Source organism: Colias eurytheme, chromosome 2, assembly GCF_061535395.1.
Source record: "Colias eurytheme isolate Ceu_HAF_F1 chromosome 2, ilColEury1 Martin Lab GWU primary, whole genome shotgun sequence".
In the NCBI taxonomy this organism is placed as follows: Eukaryota; Metazoa; Arthropoda; class Insecta; order Lepidoptera; family Pieridae; genus Colias; species Colias eurytheme.
The window spans coordinates 1513754-1528293 of NC_142981.1; the positions used below are offsets into that span (position 1 = coordinate 1513754).

The 14540-nt window shown below is 32.8% G+C and overlaps 2 protein-coding genes across 2 annotated transcripts in view; one reads left to right on the plus strand and one right to left on the minus strand.

The window, feature by feature from the left end:
* Positions 1-14540, minus strand: part of rau (RA domain-containing protein rau) — a 73554-nt gene that overhangs the window by 26486 nt on the left and 32528 nt on the right. The window lies entirely within an intron of this gene.
* On the plus strand, positions 2236-4324 carry LOC149910080 (uncharacterized). Its single transcript, XM_090109790.1, has 4 exons — positions 2236-2263; positions 2927-3116; positions 3647-3759; positions 4180-4324. Exons 1-4 carry the CDS (start codon positions 2236-2238, stop codon positions 4272-4274), a joined length of 426 nt encoding a protein of 141 aa, XP_089965916.1. The 3' UTR covers positions 4275-4324.

Sequence of the window (14540 nt, forward strand, 5' to 3'; positions counted from 1 at the left end):
AAATAACAGCGTTTTGCCACATGATACACGTTAAAAATCTTTATTTTTTAAGAACGTAATTATTAATCTTAGGTAGCAAGCAATATTAAAATAATGCTTTCCATGGTATAAGTACTAGAACGTACCTTATTATGTAATAAAAGTTCATTAAACTGTTGTTTGATAAAATATTATTGACCCATCAATTACTGGAGGGACGATAATTGGTTACATCGGAAATTACAAGTTTCCCAATCCACAGTTCACTTCACACATCAATTACTGTGATTGAGACGTTATTATTTAACCATCGTTAAATATTTATTGAAGTGAAACTTCTTAGGCGCGTTGAGAGTAAAATTTCAAGGTCGCGTCATGGCAATACAATCACGTCACGGAGTAAGGCGACGATTTTGGTATCCTTAAATATCACCAAAGAAGTGCACTGCTGACTACTGAGTCAGCAGTGCTGACACGTGTGCTCGGCACATTTCATTTTTATAATTTTACTCTTGAATAAAAAATAATTTAGACTACCATTTAATTTTCATTAAATTAAATCCACAAATTTCCAGAGACGCAAAAGAGTAACAAAACTATAAAATACTGATCATTGTTAAACTTTGTTACGTTAGTTCTCTAACCTACTACCTACACTTCAATTGCATTTGATAATCTTTACAAATCCGAAACAATTGTGAGTAATCAACTTTATCAGATCTTATTCGCAACAGTTTATGCTTTAGAGAATATTGAATCAAACCTTTCCAAATATTTTAAAAGTTCAAAGTACAAAATATCGTTCATCATGTTATCTCTTTTCTTGTTAAATTAGTTAAATTGTAACTACGATATAGATATTTTGTTACCCAAAATATTCAAATACAAAATGATAAAACATCGTTTAAAGAGTACTAACAGTTTTTGAAATTTATCATTTTTCGCAGAATTATAGTCGGCTTGAAGTACAAAAAACCTTTGTTCAACGGACAGTGTCTTTTTATTAGAAACTAGGTAGTGTGAATCGCTATTTTTGAGACGTTTTAGATATCATAACTGTTGAATACTTTGTAGTCAAAAGACAGATAAAAGATGGTGCACGTGCGTGAAATACAGATAAAACAAAATGCATGGTAAATCTATACGCTAATCTCAGGAACTACTGATCCGATTTGAAAAATTCTTTCGGTTTTAGATAGCCCATTTATACATAATATCATCTCGCTAAGACCAACAGGAGCGGAGCAATGCGGGTAAAACTGCGGAGCACATCTAGTGTTGTAATAAAAAAAACAACTGTCAAATCTGAACCGTCATTAAATATTAACAAGCTGTCCCTGTAAATTAAAACCGTCCATTTTTGGATTTCAAGATAGACTTTAATTATCTGTAAGCAAGCGGTTCTTCTTGACCTGTTTGAAAGCAAATGGACAACACATGTTTCGTCTGTAGCATTCTTTGCAAATCGCACGTAAACGCTTCGGCTCTTTTATCTGGATTATTGGAGCGAGAACAGAGTGCAACATTTGTTTTGAGTATATCATCTGTCTAATGCGATTCAACTGTGGCTGTATGGATCGTTGTCCTTTGCCCGTATATGTATATTGAATGTGAAAGTTGAGCTGTGTTGTCATAAAATAATCATTTTCTTTTTTGTGTTTTTAATAATAGTAACTACGTACAAAATTTATAGGTTATTTTATAGGTAAATTTATAGTATCTAAGTGCAAATCTTTAGATAGTACTATAACAAATAATTTAAAATATGAACTCTACCAAAGTACCATAAATTGGGCTTACAATAAAAATTAATTTCTAAACTCGAAACACTGGAAGTTATACTAACATTTTTATACACTATAAATAGCGGTAAAAGATTAATCTCAGATAGCTTCTAGGAAGAGTGTGGGCGTGATGAACGAATTCTCTTATTTCTTAAATCTCTCAAAACGTAACCACTTCGTGACGATGACAAATTTTTAAGATGAAATTTCTGTCCCAATTTAAGTCAATTGTTTTTAATTACGTGATTAATTAATTAATTTATTGTTTAACCGATTGGTAGATATAATAAGAATCAAAATTATCACGAATTACAACAAAATAAACTATCGGATGACTAGTTTTTAGTTCTCAGTGATATCAAAGAACATTAAAAGTAAATGAAAGATAGTCCGTGAAGATAAAAACTGATTGAAATTATGACAATCAACTCAAATCTTAATTGAAATTTAGTATCGGTTATGTTTAGACGTGATGAAGCAATTGTTTCTTTACGTTCTGTGTAAGTTTGCTTTAAAATATAGTATTAGTGGTATTTACATACAAATTTCTGTGTATAGATTTACATATTGTGTGGACAAAACTCTTATTTGCTTATACCTGTTATTGCACAAGAATTTAGTATAGAAATGAAGAATAACAGTTCCAAAAACTTCTTACTCAAATAGTCAAATGTTTATTTATTCAAGTAGTCTTAGAAAAACTGTAGGTAAATACCGGGTTTGGTCATCGCTCTTGTGATTTAGAATTCCAAAAATCATTTCGTTCAAAAATATATATTTTTTCATAAAATGATTTCGCAATTTTGCATTTGTAATAAACAAACAATCAAGAAGAAAATGCTTTCTTATTTTGTTAGATTCGCCGTATGTATGACGGTATGAGTGATTTCCATGGCAATATTATTCTTCAATCACTACATATTATAAAACAAAGTCGCTTTCTCTGTCCCTATGTCCCGATGTATGCTTAAATCTTTAAAACTACGCAACGGATTTTAATGCGGGTTTTTTTATAGATAGAGTGATTCAAGAGGATGGTTTTAGTATATAATTTGTTAAGTTTTAACTTTTGGACAAAGCGGGCGAAGCCGCGAGCGGAAAGCTAGTTATATATATACCTAATAGTATTTTATTACTCATTGCTTGATGAATATTCCATATAGTAATTCTATCAACAAACGCACAGAAAAACAGAAAGCCCCTCCCCTTCCCGCACCTCACAGACTTCAAGCTGGAAGACGTCGATGAACCAGTTTTTACATTCGAGGGTGTAAACTATGATGAGCTGCCTCCACTCCTGAAGAAGAAGTATACTGACTGCGTCGCAGATTATATCAGATGTTCTAGACAATTGTTACGTACATTTTTAAGTTATTATCGCGATTTTTTTAAGCTATTGCATAGCTTCTATCGTGGGCCTTGAGCGCGGGGACCGAATCGAGAAATTCCGTAACGAAAAAACCTCACGCTCCCCACTCCGACGACTCGGGCTTGAAGGCATGCAATAGCTTTACCGCGGCAGTCCCCGAGTGCCACACGTCTTTTTTTTACTATTTATTTTTCCTCGCATTTTTTTTTCGTTTTTCATCATCCTAAGTACTAATATTATAATTTATGCGAAAGTTTGTGATTAGATGTGTGTGTGTTTGTTACGCTTTCATGCAAATACTACTGAACCGATTACAATGAAATTTAGCACACATATAGAGGGTAACTTGGATTATCACATAGGATCGGTTTTATCCCGGAAATCCCACGGGAACAGAAACTATACGGGTTTTAGCTTGAAAACGCGGGCGAAGCCGCGGGCGGAAAACTAGTCTTTTATAATATTACGTAGGTAATATAAGTATACGTATAATTTATGTTTTTATTACATACAGGTTATATCACAATCCCCTATGTGGTTACGACACATACAGATGGAAGTATCACTACTTTCATAGCTACTGCGAACTAGAGTATCAGAACTGCGAGGACAAACACATAAAAGATAGTAAGTAAATTAGATTCAGTACAAATGACGATTTAAAACTAATTAAACTTATTTTTTTACCTATACTAAAATGTGGTAAAATTATGTGGACACCTTTCACATGTGATTTACAAGTGCATAATATCAAATACTAGCTGCGCTCCGCGGTTTCACCCGCGTGGCTCCGCTCCTGTTGGTCTCAGCGAGATGATATATAGCCTATAGCCTTCCTCGATATATTTATCGAACACCGAAAGAATTTATTAAATCGGACCAGCAGTTCCCGAGATTATCGCGTTCAAACAAACAAACTCTTCAGCTTTATAACATTATTATATTAGTATAGATGACACCAGTATTATTTAATTAGAGGTTTATTTTTCTAATATTTTGAATGTTATTAAAATAAAAAAATACTTTATCAAATATAATATTTTTCAGGAAGGTATCACGTCATGGGAGAAGGATTTAAGTGCGAACTGCAAAGACGTTTTGGTGATGATAATGTGGTTATTGATAGATTACTTCTGAAATAAACCAGTTTCTATTTATTTTGTAATAACCTGACATGTGCGGTTGTAAAATAAGACAACTAGATTATTCAGTTGTTCACCGCAAGTACCAGAAAAAAAAAATTCCCTATTATGTTAGGTTAGATTTTAGAATATGACGATGCTGCAATCATGCAAGAAATATTTTTTAAATCAATTTACTATGTAGATGAATTATAATTTATAGCCAAATATTATCTAGGTTAGTCAGGAATTAATGAAAGAAAAATGAAATATATTCTTTGACCGCAATAATTATTATACCTTGCGCTTTCACAAAGGTATTTTTATAAAGATATTTTCCCTTTATCGCTATTGCAATATAAAAATCGATTATGCACTTCATACATAACAAGACCGGTTCGAGGAAATAAATCGAAACCCGAAGGTTTGCGACATGTTCTCAGAATAATGATGTAAAGGTTGTGTAGACTTACAAGGTGTTCCGCAATTATTAGCTTAATATCAAAATAACGAAGAAATGTTGAAGGCCACAACTAATGGCGCTAATTGTGCTAAATGATAGTATTTGTACATAAATTAAATAAATTAATATTCCTAATTCACGCAATCAATTCGGCAACAAGAAAAACTTATATTCTAAAAAAATCTATTGCATGTTTCATTCTTATTTTTAAGTGAGCGAGAATTTAAAATCTTCTTGTGCTATACACTAAGAAATGAACTGTGGATGATGTCAAATAGAGCATAATAAGCGTTAAACAGTGCTAAATGCGCTTCTAAACAGAAAGGATGCCTGCATTATACATAGACTGGTGAAACCAAAAAGCATATCTAAAACGAAGCATGTCACTGTCATGCATGTATGCAACTACCTCATTCATTCTCAATTATAAGTCTCACTCACAATACAGATAGTATTGTTCCTATAGTGTAAAGTGAAGTCCCGTATCCCCAAGTGGGGTAAGGGGCAGATGCATTATCCAAACATCTGTTACACTGATCGATTTTCTTTAGGGACAAGTAGGTGATCAGCCTTCTGTGTCCTGCCAGACCGAGACATTTTTTTCTTCGTCTCCACCGGGAATCGAACCCAGGAACCCTCGGTTCTACGCTCACGCGTCAACCACTGTACCAAGGAGGCGGTCAAAAACTGTTTCTATAGAAGTAGTTATATTAGGTACTTGTGGTACTAACAGGAGAATTTATTCGTAAAGTAAAACCTTATCGTCAGTTAAATAAAACGACATGCGGATTTGAAAGCAAGGCAAGGTCGTATGCGACATGATTTAAATTCCAAGTTGGCGCAGTACGCAGATGCTTTAATTTATTGACCCATGATACAAAAAAGAAAGAAAAACCGCTATAAGTTGAACTCCCAGTTCCATTGCAGCTTGTAGTTATTTAGTATCACATTAGAATGGTCCTCCATGAATGTATTAAAAAGCGTAAAGTGATTTTGTTTTGCGTTATTTCTTTACTTTAACCAAGCAAATACGAATAGATAGCACAAAAATAAGTACCTTTCATTAAAAAATATTCAACTAACAGTCCCCTATAATATTATTATTCTTTAAATCGAGATTGGGAAGCATCCAGGATCTACTGGTGAAAACTAAAACAGACAAGCATGAATCAAAGCAATCAGTATTCACTTTCACAATTACCATAGATAACACAACAGTCGAACATGGCGGCATGTCTCCGCGTGAAATGTCATTTTGACAGTGACGTCATTAGTGCACTCAATACGTCATTCATGTCATAATCTTATCTTATTAAATAGTTGTTTCTTCTATGCTAATCTCCTGGCATTTGATTGAGTGAAAGCTATATTTTGTGTCCTAATTTTAAATTGGGCAAGACTTAAATATTTTATGGTAGTCCCTTTTATTCCATTAGCTACAACTGTATATATATCTTTTTTTCTGATAGCTGTGATTTCAAAATATTTTCAAGGGTATTATTAAGACTTAAAGATACAGGGAATCGATTCAGAATATTACAAACAAACCCGATTGCTTGTGCAATATCAATCGTTTGAACTTTGAACATTTAGTTCCTATTAAATCGAGGCCGGTGAATGACGCACAACATTTTGAAAAAAAACCTAATCAATTTTAGCTTTTATGTCCATTTACTTTGATTTAGTACATTGCATATACATAATATACATTGGAAAACATAAAATAAGTTATACCTAAATAGATTAAGTCACTAACTTTTTTTATAAATGAATTCATTTGAATGTCGATGTGACTGCATAAAACTTTAACTTTCAATCTTTTATTTATTTTATTTTGTAATCTAAGCTTTCAATAGATATTTGTTACGAAAAAATATACCAGCCGAATTGAGAACTCCTTTTTTTGAAGTCAGTTAAAAACTATTCTTATAGTTAGTTTATATATTTCTGTGAAAATTAACATTTACTTCTACCGACTACTTAAGAAGGCATACAAATAATCATAATAAGTTAAACTGCAGTTACAAGGCAACCAAGATACACAACACCTCACACTCAATACGTGTAAAAATTCATTTTCCTATACAAATGAGTCACAAAAACCAATAAGGTAATTCCCGTCTACTAAGAATTGTATGTCACCACGGAAACATGAACAGAGATCGTATCAATAAATGATAATATTAAATAAATAGTTCCGTCACTAATAATAATTATTGGCGTTTTAATATTGTTATGGCAATGATTAATCTATACTAATATACTAATAATATTGTAAAGCTGAAGAGTTTGTTTGTTTGAACGCGCTAATCTCAGGAACTACGGTCCGATTTGAAAAATTATTTCAGTGTTAGATAGCCCATTTATCGAGGAAGGCTATATAATATATATCATCACGCTGCGCTAAGACCAACAGGAGCCGAGCAACGCGGGTGAAACCGCGGGGCGCAGCAACAAATAATAAAATACAAGTTTAATGAAATAAGCATAGCAACATATAAGAAATACCATACATTAGTAGTAGAGAATCTGCTATTTCGTGTTAAAATCTGTCTGCAATTAGTTTATCTTATTGATCATCGTGACTTCGCATAAATGCATTCAATTTGCATTTATACGATAAACATGTACACGATAAAAATAGCGTGTGCATTCCTTAAAAACACGTTTGGTACTTGAACAAAATCCGTACCTATTCCGCAGTATAGTATTAGTACAATCACAGTAGTTAGATGGTACAATCAACACAAACATATCAAAAGACATTCCGCAGTATAGTATTAGTACAATCACAGTAGTTAGATGGTACAATCAACACAAACATATCAAAAGACTAGCTTTCTGCCCGCGGCTTCGCCCGCGTTTTCAAAGAAAAACCCGCATAGTTCCCGTTCCCGTGGGATTTCCAGGATAAAACCTATCCTATGTGTTAATCCAAGTTACCCTTTATATGTGTGCTAAATTTCATTATAATCGGTTCAGTAGTATTTGCGTGAAAGAGTTACAAACACACACATCCTCACAAACTTTCACATTTATAATTAGTAGGAAGAATTTATATATTAGTAGGAAGGATAGGATTCTACATTCTTCCAAATGTACAACCTTATGTACAACACATAACTATTATGTAATATTTGATAAGCTGTCATATCTGTAGAATGCCTAAATTGTGTACAAATGTGAGTAAAGTTGATACAATTAGTTGTGAACAAACAATGTGCTTCCGGGCTTACTTCCTGTCAGCTCATTGATCTAAATTGACCACGGAATAGGCCCGTGCCCTGGGATAGTGAAGCTGAGTTATCGATAGTTTGATGAATATGTTATCGATAATTTGGAAATAGGAACACAACTATTCACTTCATTACAATTTTACGGTACTCTTGTCTCTTCAGTACAATTAGACGGTTTGAATTTATTTTTGTAACTTGGAGTAAATAATTTAAACTTATTTTGTGATATAATGCAGTAGTTTTTAATCCAATTACCAATGCATTCAATCCTGTATTATATAAACACTAGCGGTCCGCCCCGGCTTCGCCCGTGGTACATATGAAAAATAGATGCTGGCCGATTCTCAGACTTACCCGATATGCACAGAAAATTTCATGAGAATCGGTCCACCCGTTTGGGAGGAGTATGCAGACTAACATTGTGACACGAGAATTTTATATATAAGAGATAATATAGTAACCTAAACTATAAGTAGTCGTTTCTTTATAATATTATTGTTACAATAATCCGATGCGTGCCAGTGAAAGTTTTGCATCCAGGAAGGTATTAATCAATAATTTGTTAAAATACATATATCAGGATATGAACAACGGTTACCATTTCTCCGATAAAACAAAGCAGGAAATGATAACTTTTACTTCGAGACATTATTTAGAGCACAGATTAAACAGCGTTTAGTCTATGGTCGTGAAAGTGGACAGAGACAATGTTTTATTTTGTGTTTATGGACTGTAATGAGAGGAAAAGTATGACATTTTAATATTATTTCTAAAATTAATCTTTTGACGAAGGTTTCGTTATATCTATACTAATATTATAAAGCTGAAGAGTCTGTTTGTTTTAACGCGCTAATCTCAGGAACTACTGGTCCGATTTGAAAAATTCTTTCGGTGTTAGATAGCCCATTTATTGAGGAAGGCTATAGGCAGGCTATCATCATCACGCTAAGACCAACATGAGGGGAGCAATGCGGGTGAAACTGCGGAGCACAGCTAGTTCTTAATATGTGTGTTATTGCTAGAATATTTTACAACAAATATGTAAACAGTATACCATATATTTCCAAAACACATGAAGTAATCATACACGCATGTATCGAATTGAGGAATGTCTTTTAAGTTCAATAAATAAATAAATAATTGATAAATTCCGATCGATCATACAACAAATAGCACTTAGATGCAGGACAATTACATTCATACTCTAAAGTCAAACGAAGCCGCGGGTCGGAGTTTATCAAGCGTATTGTTGCGGCCATGAATGACATGCAATAATTATTGTGCTAATTACGTATGTTATAATAATAGAATTTACAATTACGTGTTTATAAGATCTTGTCAATAGAAAATATTTGAAAAACTCTTCCTATTTGGGAAAGATTCCTCTGTCCTCACTGTGATCGGGAGTTGCCACTCAAGAAAAAGAAGAAGGGTAGGATTTATTTATTAATTAGAAAATAAATGTAACAAATACAGCTATCTGTAAGAACTAAGAACTCTTAATTATGACAGGAAACTTAATAAATCGGAAGCAATGCAATGGCTAAAGTAAATAATAGAGAAATTGAACATTACTTCTTGGAAAAGGTAATAGGGAGGAGATTAACAGCTATAAGTAATCACACAACAAAGAACAGATTTTAATTTGTAAAACGATCGTCAATGCTTTGTGCAATTAAATGTATTATAGAGAACTTGTAATTAATTACGCATTCAAACAAAAACATTATCTAGTAAGAGTCATCAATTGTGTAAGAAGTAAATAAAATAATAAGCAGAGACTGTAAACCTTTTTTTAGTGAAGGTGCAGGTAATATAATTATCATATAATTAGAAACATAAGATATTCATATAAGAAATAGCGTGTATTTTTAATTACACTAAGAAACCAGGAACTTGGCAGAACACTGCTAAACGCACAATGCAAAGTTATTATGAAGAAACCGTATGTTACCACAAAAATAAATACATGAATAAATTAATTATAACATGAATTTTATTTATTATTGTAATTATATTACTAAACAGTAAAACTAATACAATAAGATTAAATAAGTCACTCGATATTTTTCTACTAGGTTCGCGACCTCTGCATGCACCGCGCTGCAAGTTCTTAGAAAAACAATACTGATAAGTGATAACGTATCTAAGCTTACGAAATGTTTGTACTAACTGGACCATACGGACATTAACGTGTCTATTTTATTACTATTTTATCGAAAATGGTGCAGCTTTTCTGATAAAATTGTGTTTTTTGTGCGTATGGAATTGATTGCCTAGTAGGAAATAAATAAGGAATAGTTAGTGTTACAACATTTTATAACAATATTAATTATATGTAGTGTGACAAGGGACGGTTTCATCTCTTGCTGATAATGTATCTGATGATAATAATTTTAACGCTTTTTGATACAGATGTGTGAAAATTTATAACATAAGCTATGTGCTTTTGATATTTTGCGTACAAATCATAAAGCTTTGTAACCAGCCTTAAATAAACGAAAATAAATACATTACACACAATAGATTTACAATATATATCGGACTAGCTTTCCGCCAGCTTCCTTCCCGCTTTTCGCCCGCGTTTTCAAAGAAAAACCCGCATTGTTTCCGCTCCCGATGGATTTCGGGGATAAACCTATCCTATGTGTTAATCCAAGTTACCCTCTATATGTATGCTAAATTTCATTGTAATCGGTTGTAATCGGTTCCGTAAAAGAGTAACAAACATACACACATATATGTACATACATCCATCTTCACAAACATTCGCATTTATAATATTAGTAGGATAGGATTACTGTAGTATGATTTGTAGTAGGTTGTAGGATACTAGCTTGTCACCAAGCACGCGAACGTCATGTACTGTTATAATATTTTATAACCCGTGTTACATCATGCATACAATAGCGTAACGGAGTTAATTTTAACACGTGCTATGTTGTAGGTTTATAAAATTATAAGTAACTAGCTTACTGCCCGCGGCTTCGCCCGCTTTGCTTAAAACCTAATAAACTATATACATAAACTTTCCTCTTGAATCACTCTATCTATTAAAAAAACCGCATCAAAATATGTTGCGTAGTTTTAAAGATTTAAGCATACAAAGGGACATAGAGACAGAGAAAGCCACTTTGTTTTATACATACTATGTAGTGTAGTGACTATGATATTTTGTTTAACTATTTTGATTTAATATGCTGCATTTTTATAAATCCTATTTATTTTAAGCACATTTCCTGTCGTTTTAATAACATTTTATTTACAAATTTGACTAAGACAAACAACACAACATTTATTCATTAAAAAAAGCATTCTTTGTGAATATTTCAGCAAAAATTACGTAGTTTTAGACCTATTTAGTACCTAGTTACTTGTAGATAGTTCCTGTAGTACTAATACATAATATTCCTACAGTTACTATGGGAGAAATAAACGTACATGTAAAATATGAATTATTATGCACAACACCGTTTGAATGAACCTTCGGATCCGTGACGTGGGTAAATTGGAGTCGCGGATGTGTGGCTGTGACGTAATGGGTTATGGTAATGGGTTATATGGGCCTTTGAATGTGCCTTTGAATATTGGTATTGTTATTATAGTTTATGAATATAATATGAGTGCGAAATGTAAGTACTGGCTGTAAAGATCATTCCATTCTTGGTAGTTTTAATTAAAAAATACCTATTCTTAAATCTTTTTACATGTTTAAAAAATTGAGTTTGATTTCGGTGGTATTTAAATGAATTAGAGAAATCCAGAGAAAAGTTTGTAAGTCTAGCTTGTATTTATGTTCGAGAGAACAGCTGAACTAGTTTTGATGAGTTTTTATAAAGCGATACATACAAAGCATATTGATCCTTTTCAATTGTATACAATATACAGATGGAAAAGTGTATGATAATACAAGCCAAGTACTTTAATTTTCTTTTACTGAATCAAAACCAATGCCAAAAGCTAGCTTTGCTACCTATCAACATACAGTGTAATTAAGAAAACGCATACTATCTCCATCACTCGTTATGGGAATCGAACCTACGCTCTCTCTGCGCACGTACTCTCATTAGACCATCTCTAGAACAATAACCTCTTCACATTAACTCGTGGGATATATGCTTGAAAAGAAATGAACCTTATTAACCCATTGACCACCGTAAGGCCCGATCGGGGCGCGACACAATAGATTTTCTATTGTGTCTGTGATTCCGAGGACTGATGGATTAAAAGGGAATAGAGGTTATCAATATGTAGATTATTAAATTGATTTATTTGTTTAACACGTGATAAAGATGTTAGGTTTTAATATTCATTTTATTTACTGCTCAATTCGGAGAAATTAATTTGTTTAAGCTGTGTTGTAGCTTAGGATTTGATTTGATTTTTGTATTATTTCAAAACTATTATGATATAGGGTTATCAATTATCATACTCATTTATTAAAGAAATAGTGTTCTAATATAATTCATTAACAATTAAAATACAATAAGAAAACGACGTAACACAATTTAAATTATGTACCTACTAAGTTTTCATGTAATAAATCAATATTAATTATCAAATTATATTATAAAATTTAAAATGCATAATGTAAATTGCATATAAATCAAACTTTTTACAATAATCCATCACTTAATTGAACTCGCTACAGACTGTTGACCTTGGGAAAGCATCTCGATTGTTCGACGATGAATGAGAAAGTTCACTTAAAAAATTCTGCATCCATAGAATGCAGTTCTCGTTAATACGAACATTATTAACGGTTATAAGAAATAATTTATTCTCTAGATCACGGAATAAAATACCTATAGCTTTTATTTAAACTTTAATAATAGTTATTGATAAAAAAGTTATTGATCCAGTAGTAAGTATAGTACTTGTATAGTAATCCAATACAATTTGTTCCAAAACATTTAACACATTTTGTAAACATTACACAATTAATAATTAATAGGTTTCTTCACTACATAGTATAAAACAAAGTCGCTTTCTCTGTCCCTATGTCCCTATGTATGCTTAAATCTTTAAAACTACGCAACGGATTTAGATGCGGTTTTTTTTAATAGATAGAGTGATTCAAGAGGAAGGTTTTAGTATATAATTTATTAGGTTTTAGACAAAGCGAGCGAAGCCGCGGGCGGTAAGCTAGTGTTTGATAAAATTAATTACTAACAGACGACACAACATGTAAGTAATTCAAATATAAATTCCTCGTCTCAATACAAGCAGTCATTATTTTTTCCACTCAATCTAGACTGCAAATTAATTCAATCTGGCCTGTAGGTACTTATTTTTAGATAAGCATCTGATAACACGAAGCAGAAAAAGCCAGTACCTAATAACACATACTACAACGTACGTAGTACTTACTCCACTATACCAATTGTCTGATACTTTTCTATGTTTGAGCGCACTATTAACTGTAGGACTGTAACTGTATATTACAGACTAGCTGCTCCGCGCGGTTTCACCCCCGTGGCTCCACTCCTGTTGCCCGTAGCGTGATGAAATATAGCCTATAACCTTCCTCGATAAATGGGCTATCTAACACCGAAAGAATTTTTCAAATCGGATCAGTAGTTCCCGAGATTAGTGCGTTCAAACAAACAAACAAACAAACAATAGTCCATTGAATGAGTCCCTCCAATCTATCAGTACCGGTCACAAGTTGCACTTTTGAGTTTTTTGGAAGAAAAAAAATAAAAAGTTCAAGTATCGTAACTACCCTGATAAAATTCAATTCCCCGTAAACGCCTCCGTGGTGGAATCTGGTATTTTTATCAATGATAGCCCTAATTATGAGCAATCTATTTGTACCGGTCACAAGTTGCACTTTTGAGTTTTTTGGAAGAAAAAAATAAAAAGATCAAGTTCAGTAACTCAAACTGCCCTAATATAATATTTTGACAATCGATTCCTCCTAAAGGCTTCCATGGAGGAATGTGTTTATTTTACCAATTATAGACCTAATTAAGAGCAATCTATCAGTACCGGTCACAAGTTGCACATTTGAGTTTTTTGGAAGAAAGAAATATTTTTTGATCGATTGATGTGTAGTATGGGGAAATTGTTTGAGCCAAAATCATTTTTTACTGCGTATAACTCAGAAACGGTAGGATATAGGAAAAAATGATTTAAGTACAACTTGTAGATAATTTTATGGCCTTTCAACTTTTCCTTGAAAGTTTTTCTCTAACATGTACCGTTTTTGAGATTTAAGCGAAAAATGAAAAAATGGACCCATTCCCCCCCTCCCCCCACTCCGGGGCTCCTCCTAGTGTCCCGGGGTTTTAGTATGTTTATTACCTAGGGACTCTTGACATGTTTCCGAAGAAACATCTTACGTTACTAACTCACGCACTCTAGAACTTTTTATTCAATGGACTACAAACAAACTCTTCAGCTTTATAATATTAGTATAGATAATATAATACTAGATGTATATGTTCTTGTTTGTTATACTAACTGAAGTCCATGGCTTCACTTGTGAGTCCGTATAAAGGATAGCCTAGCTAATCCAGACAATAATATATCTTCTTACCTTTCAATTCCGATCTTTAATCGCATGAAAGTAACAAAGATCTATGT

Excerpts from the sequence above, each read along its gene's own strand:
- LOC149910080 (XM_090109790.1), top strand. The coding sequence starts at position 2,236 with ATGAAGCAATTGTTTCTTTACGTTCTGT. Across the intron at positions 2,264-2,926 it reads ATTGTTTCTTTACGTTCTGT|TAATTCTATCAACAAACGCA; the intron begins GTAAGTTTGCTT and ends TATTCCATATAG. Across the intron at positions 3,760-4,179 it reads GGACAAACACATAAAAGATA|GAAGGTATCACGTCATGGGA; the intron begins GTAAGTAAATTA and ends AATATTTTTCAG.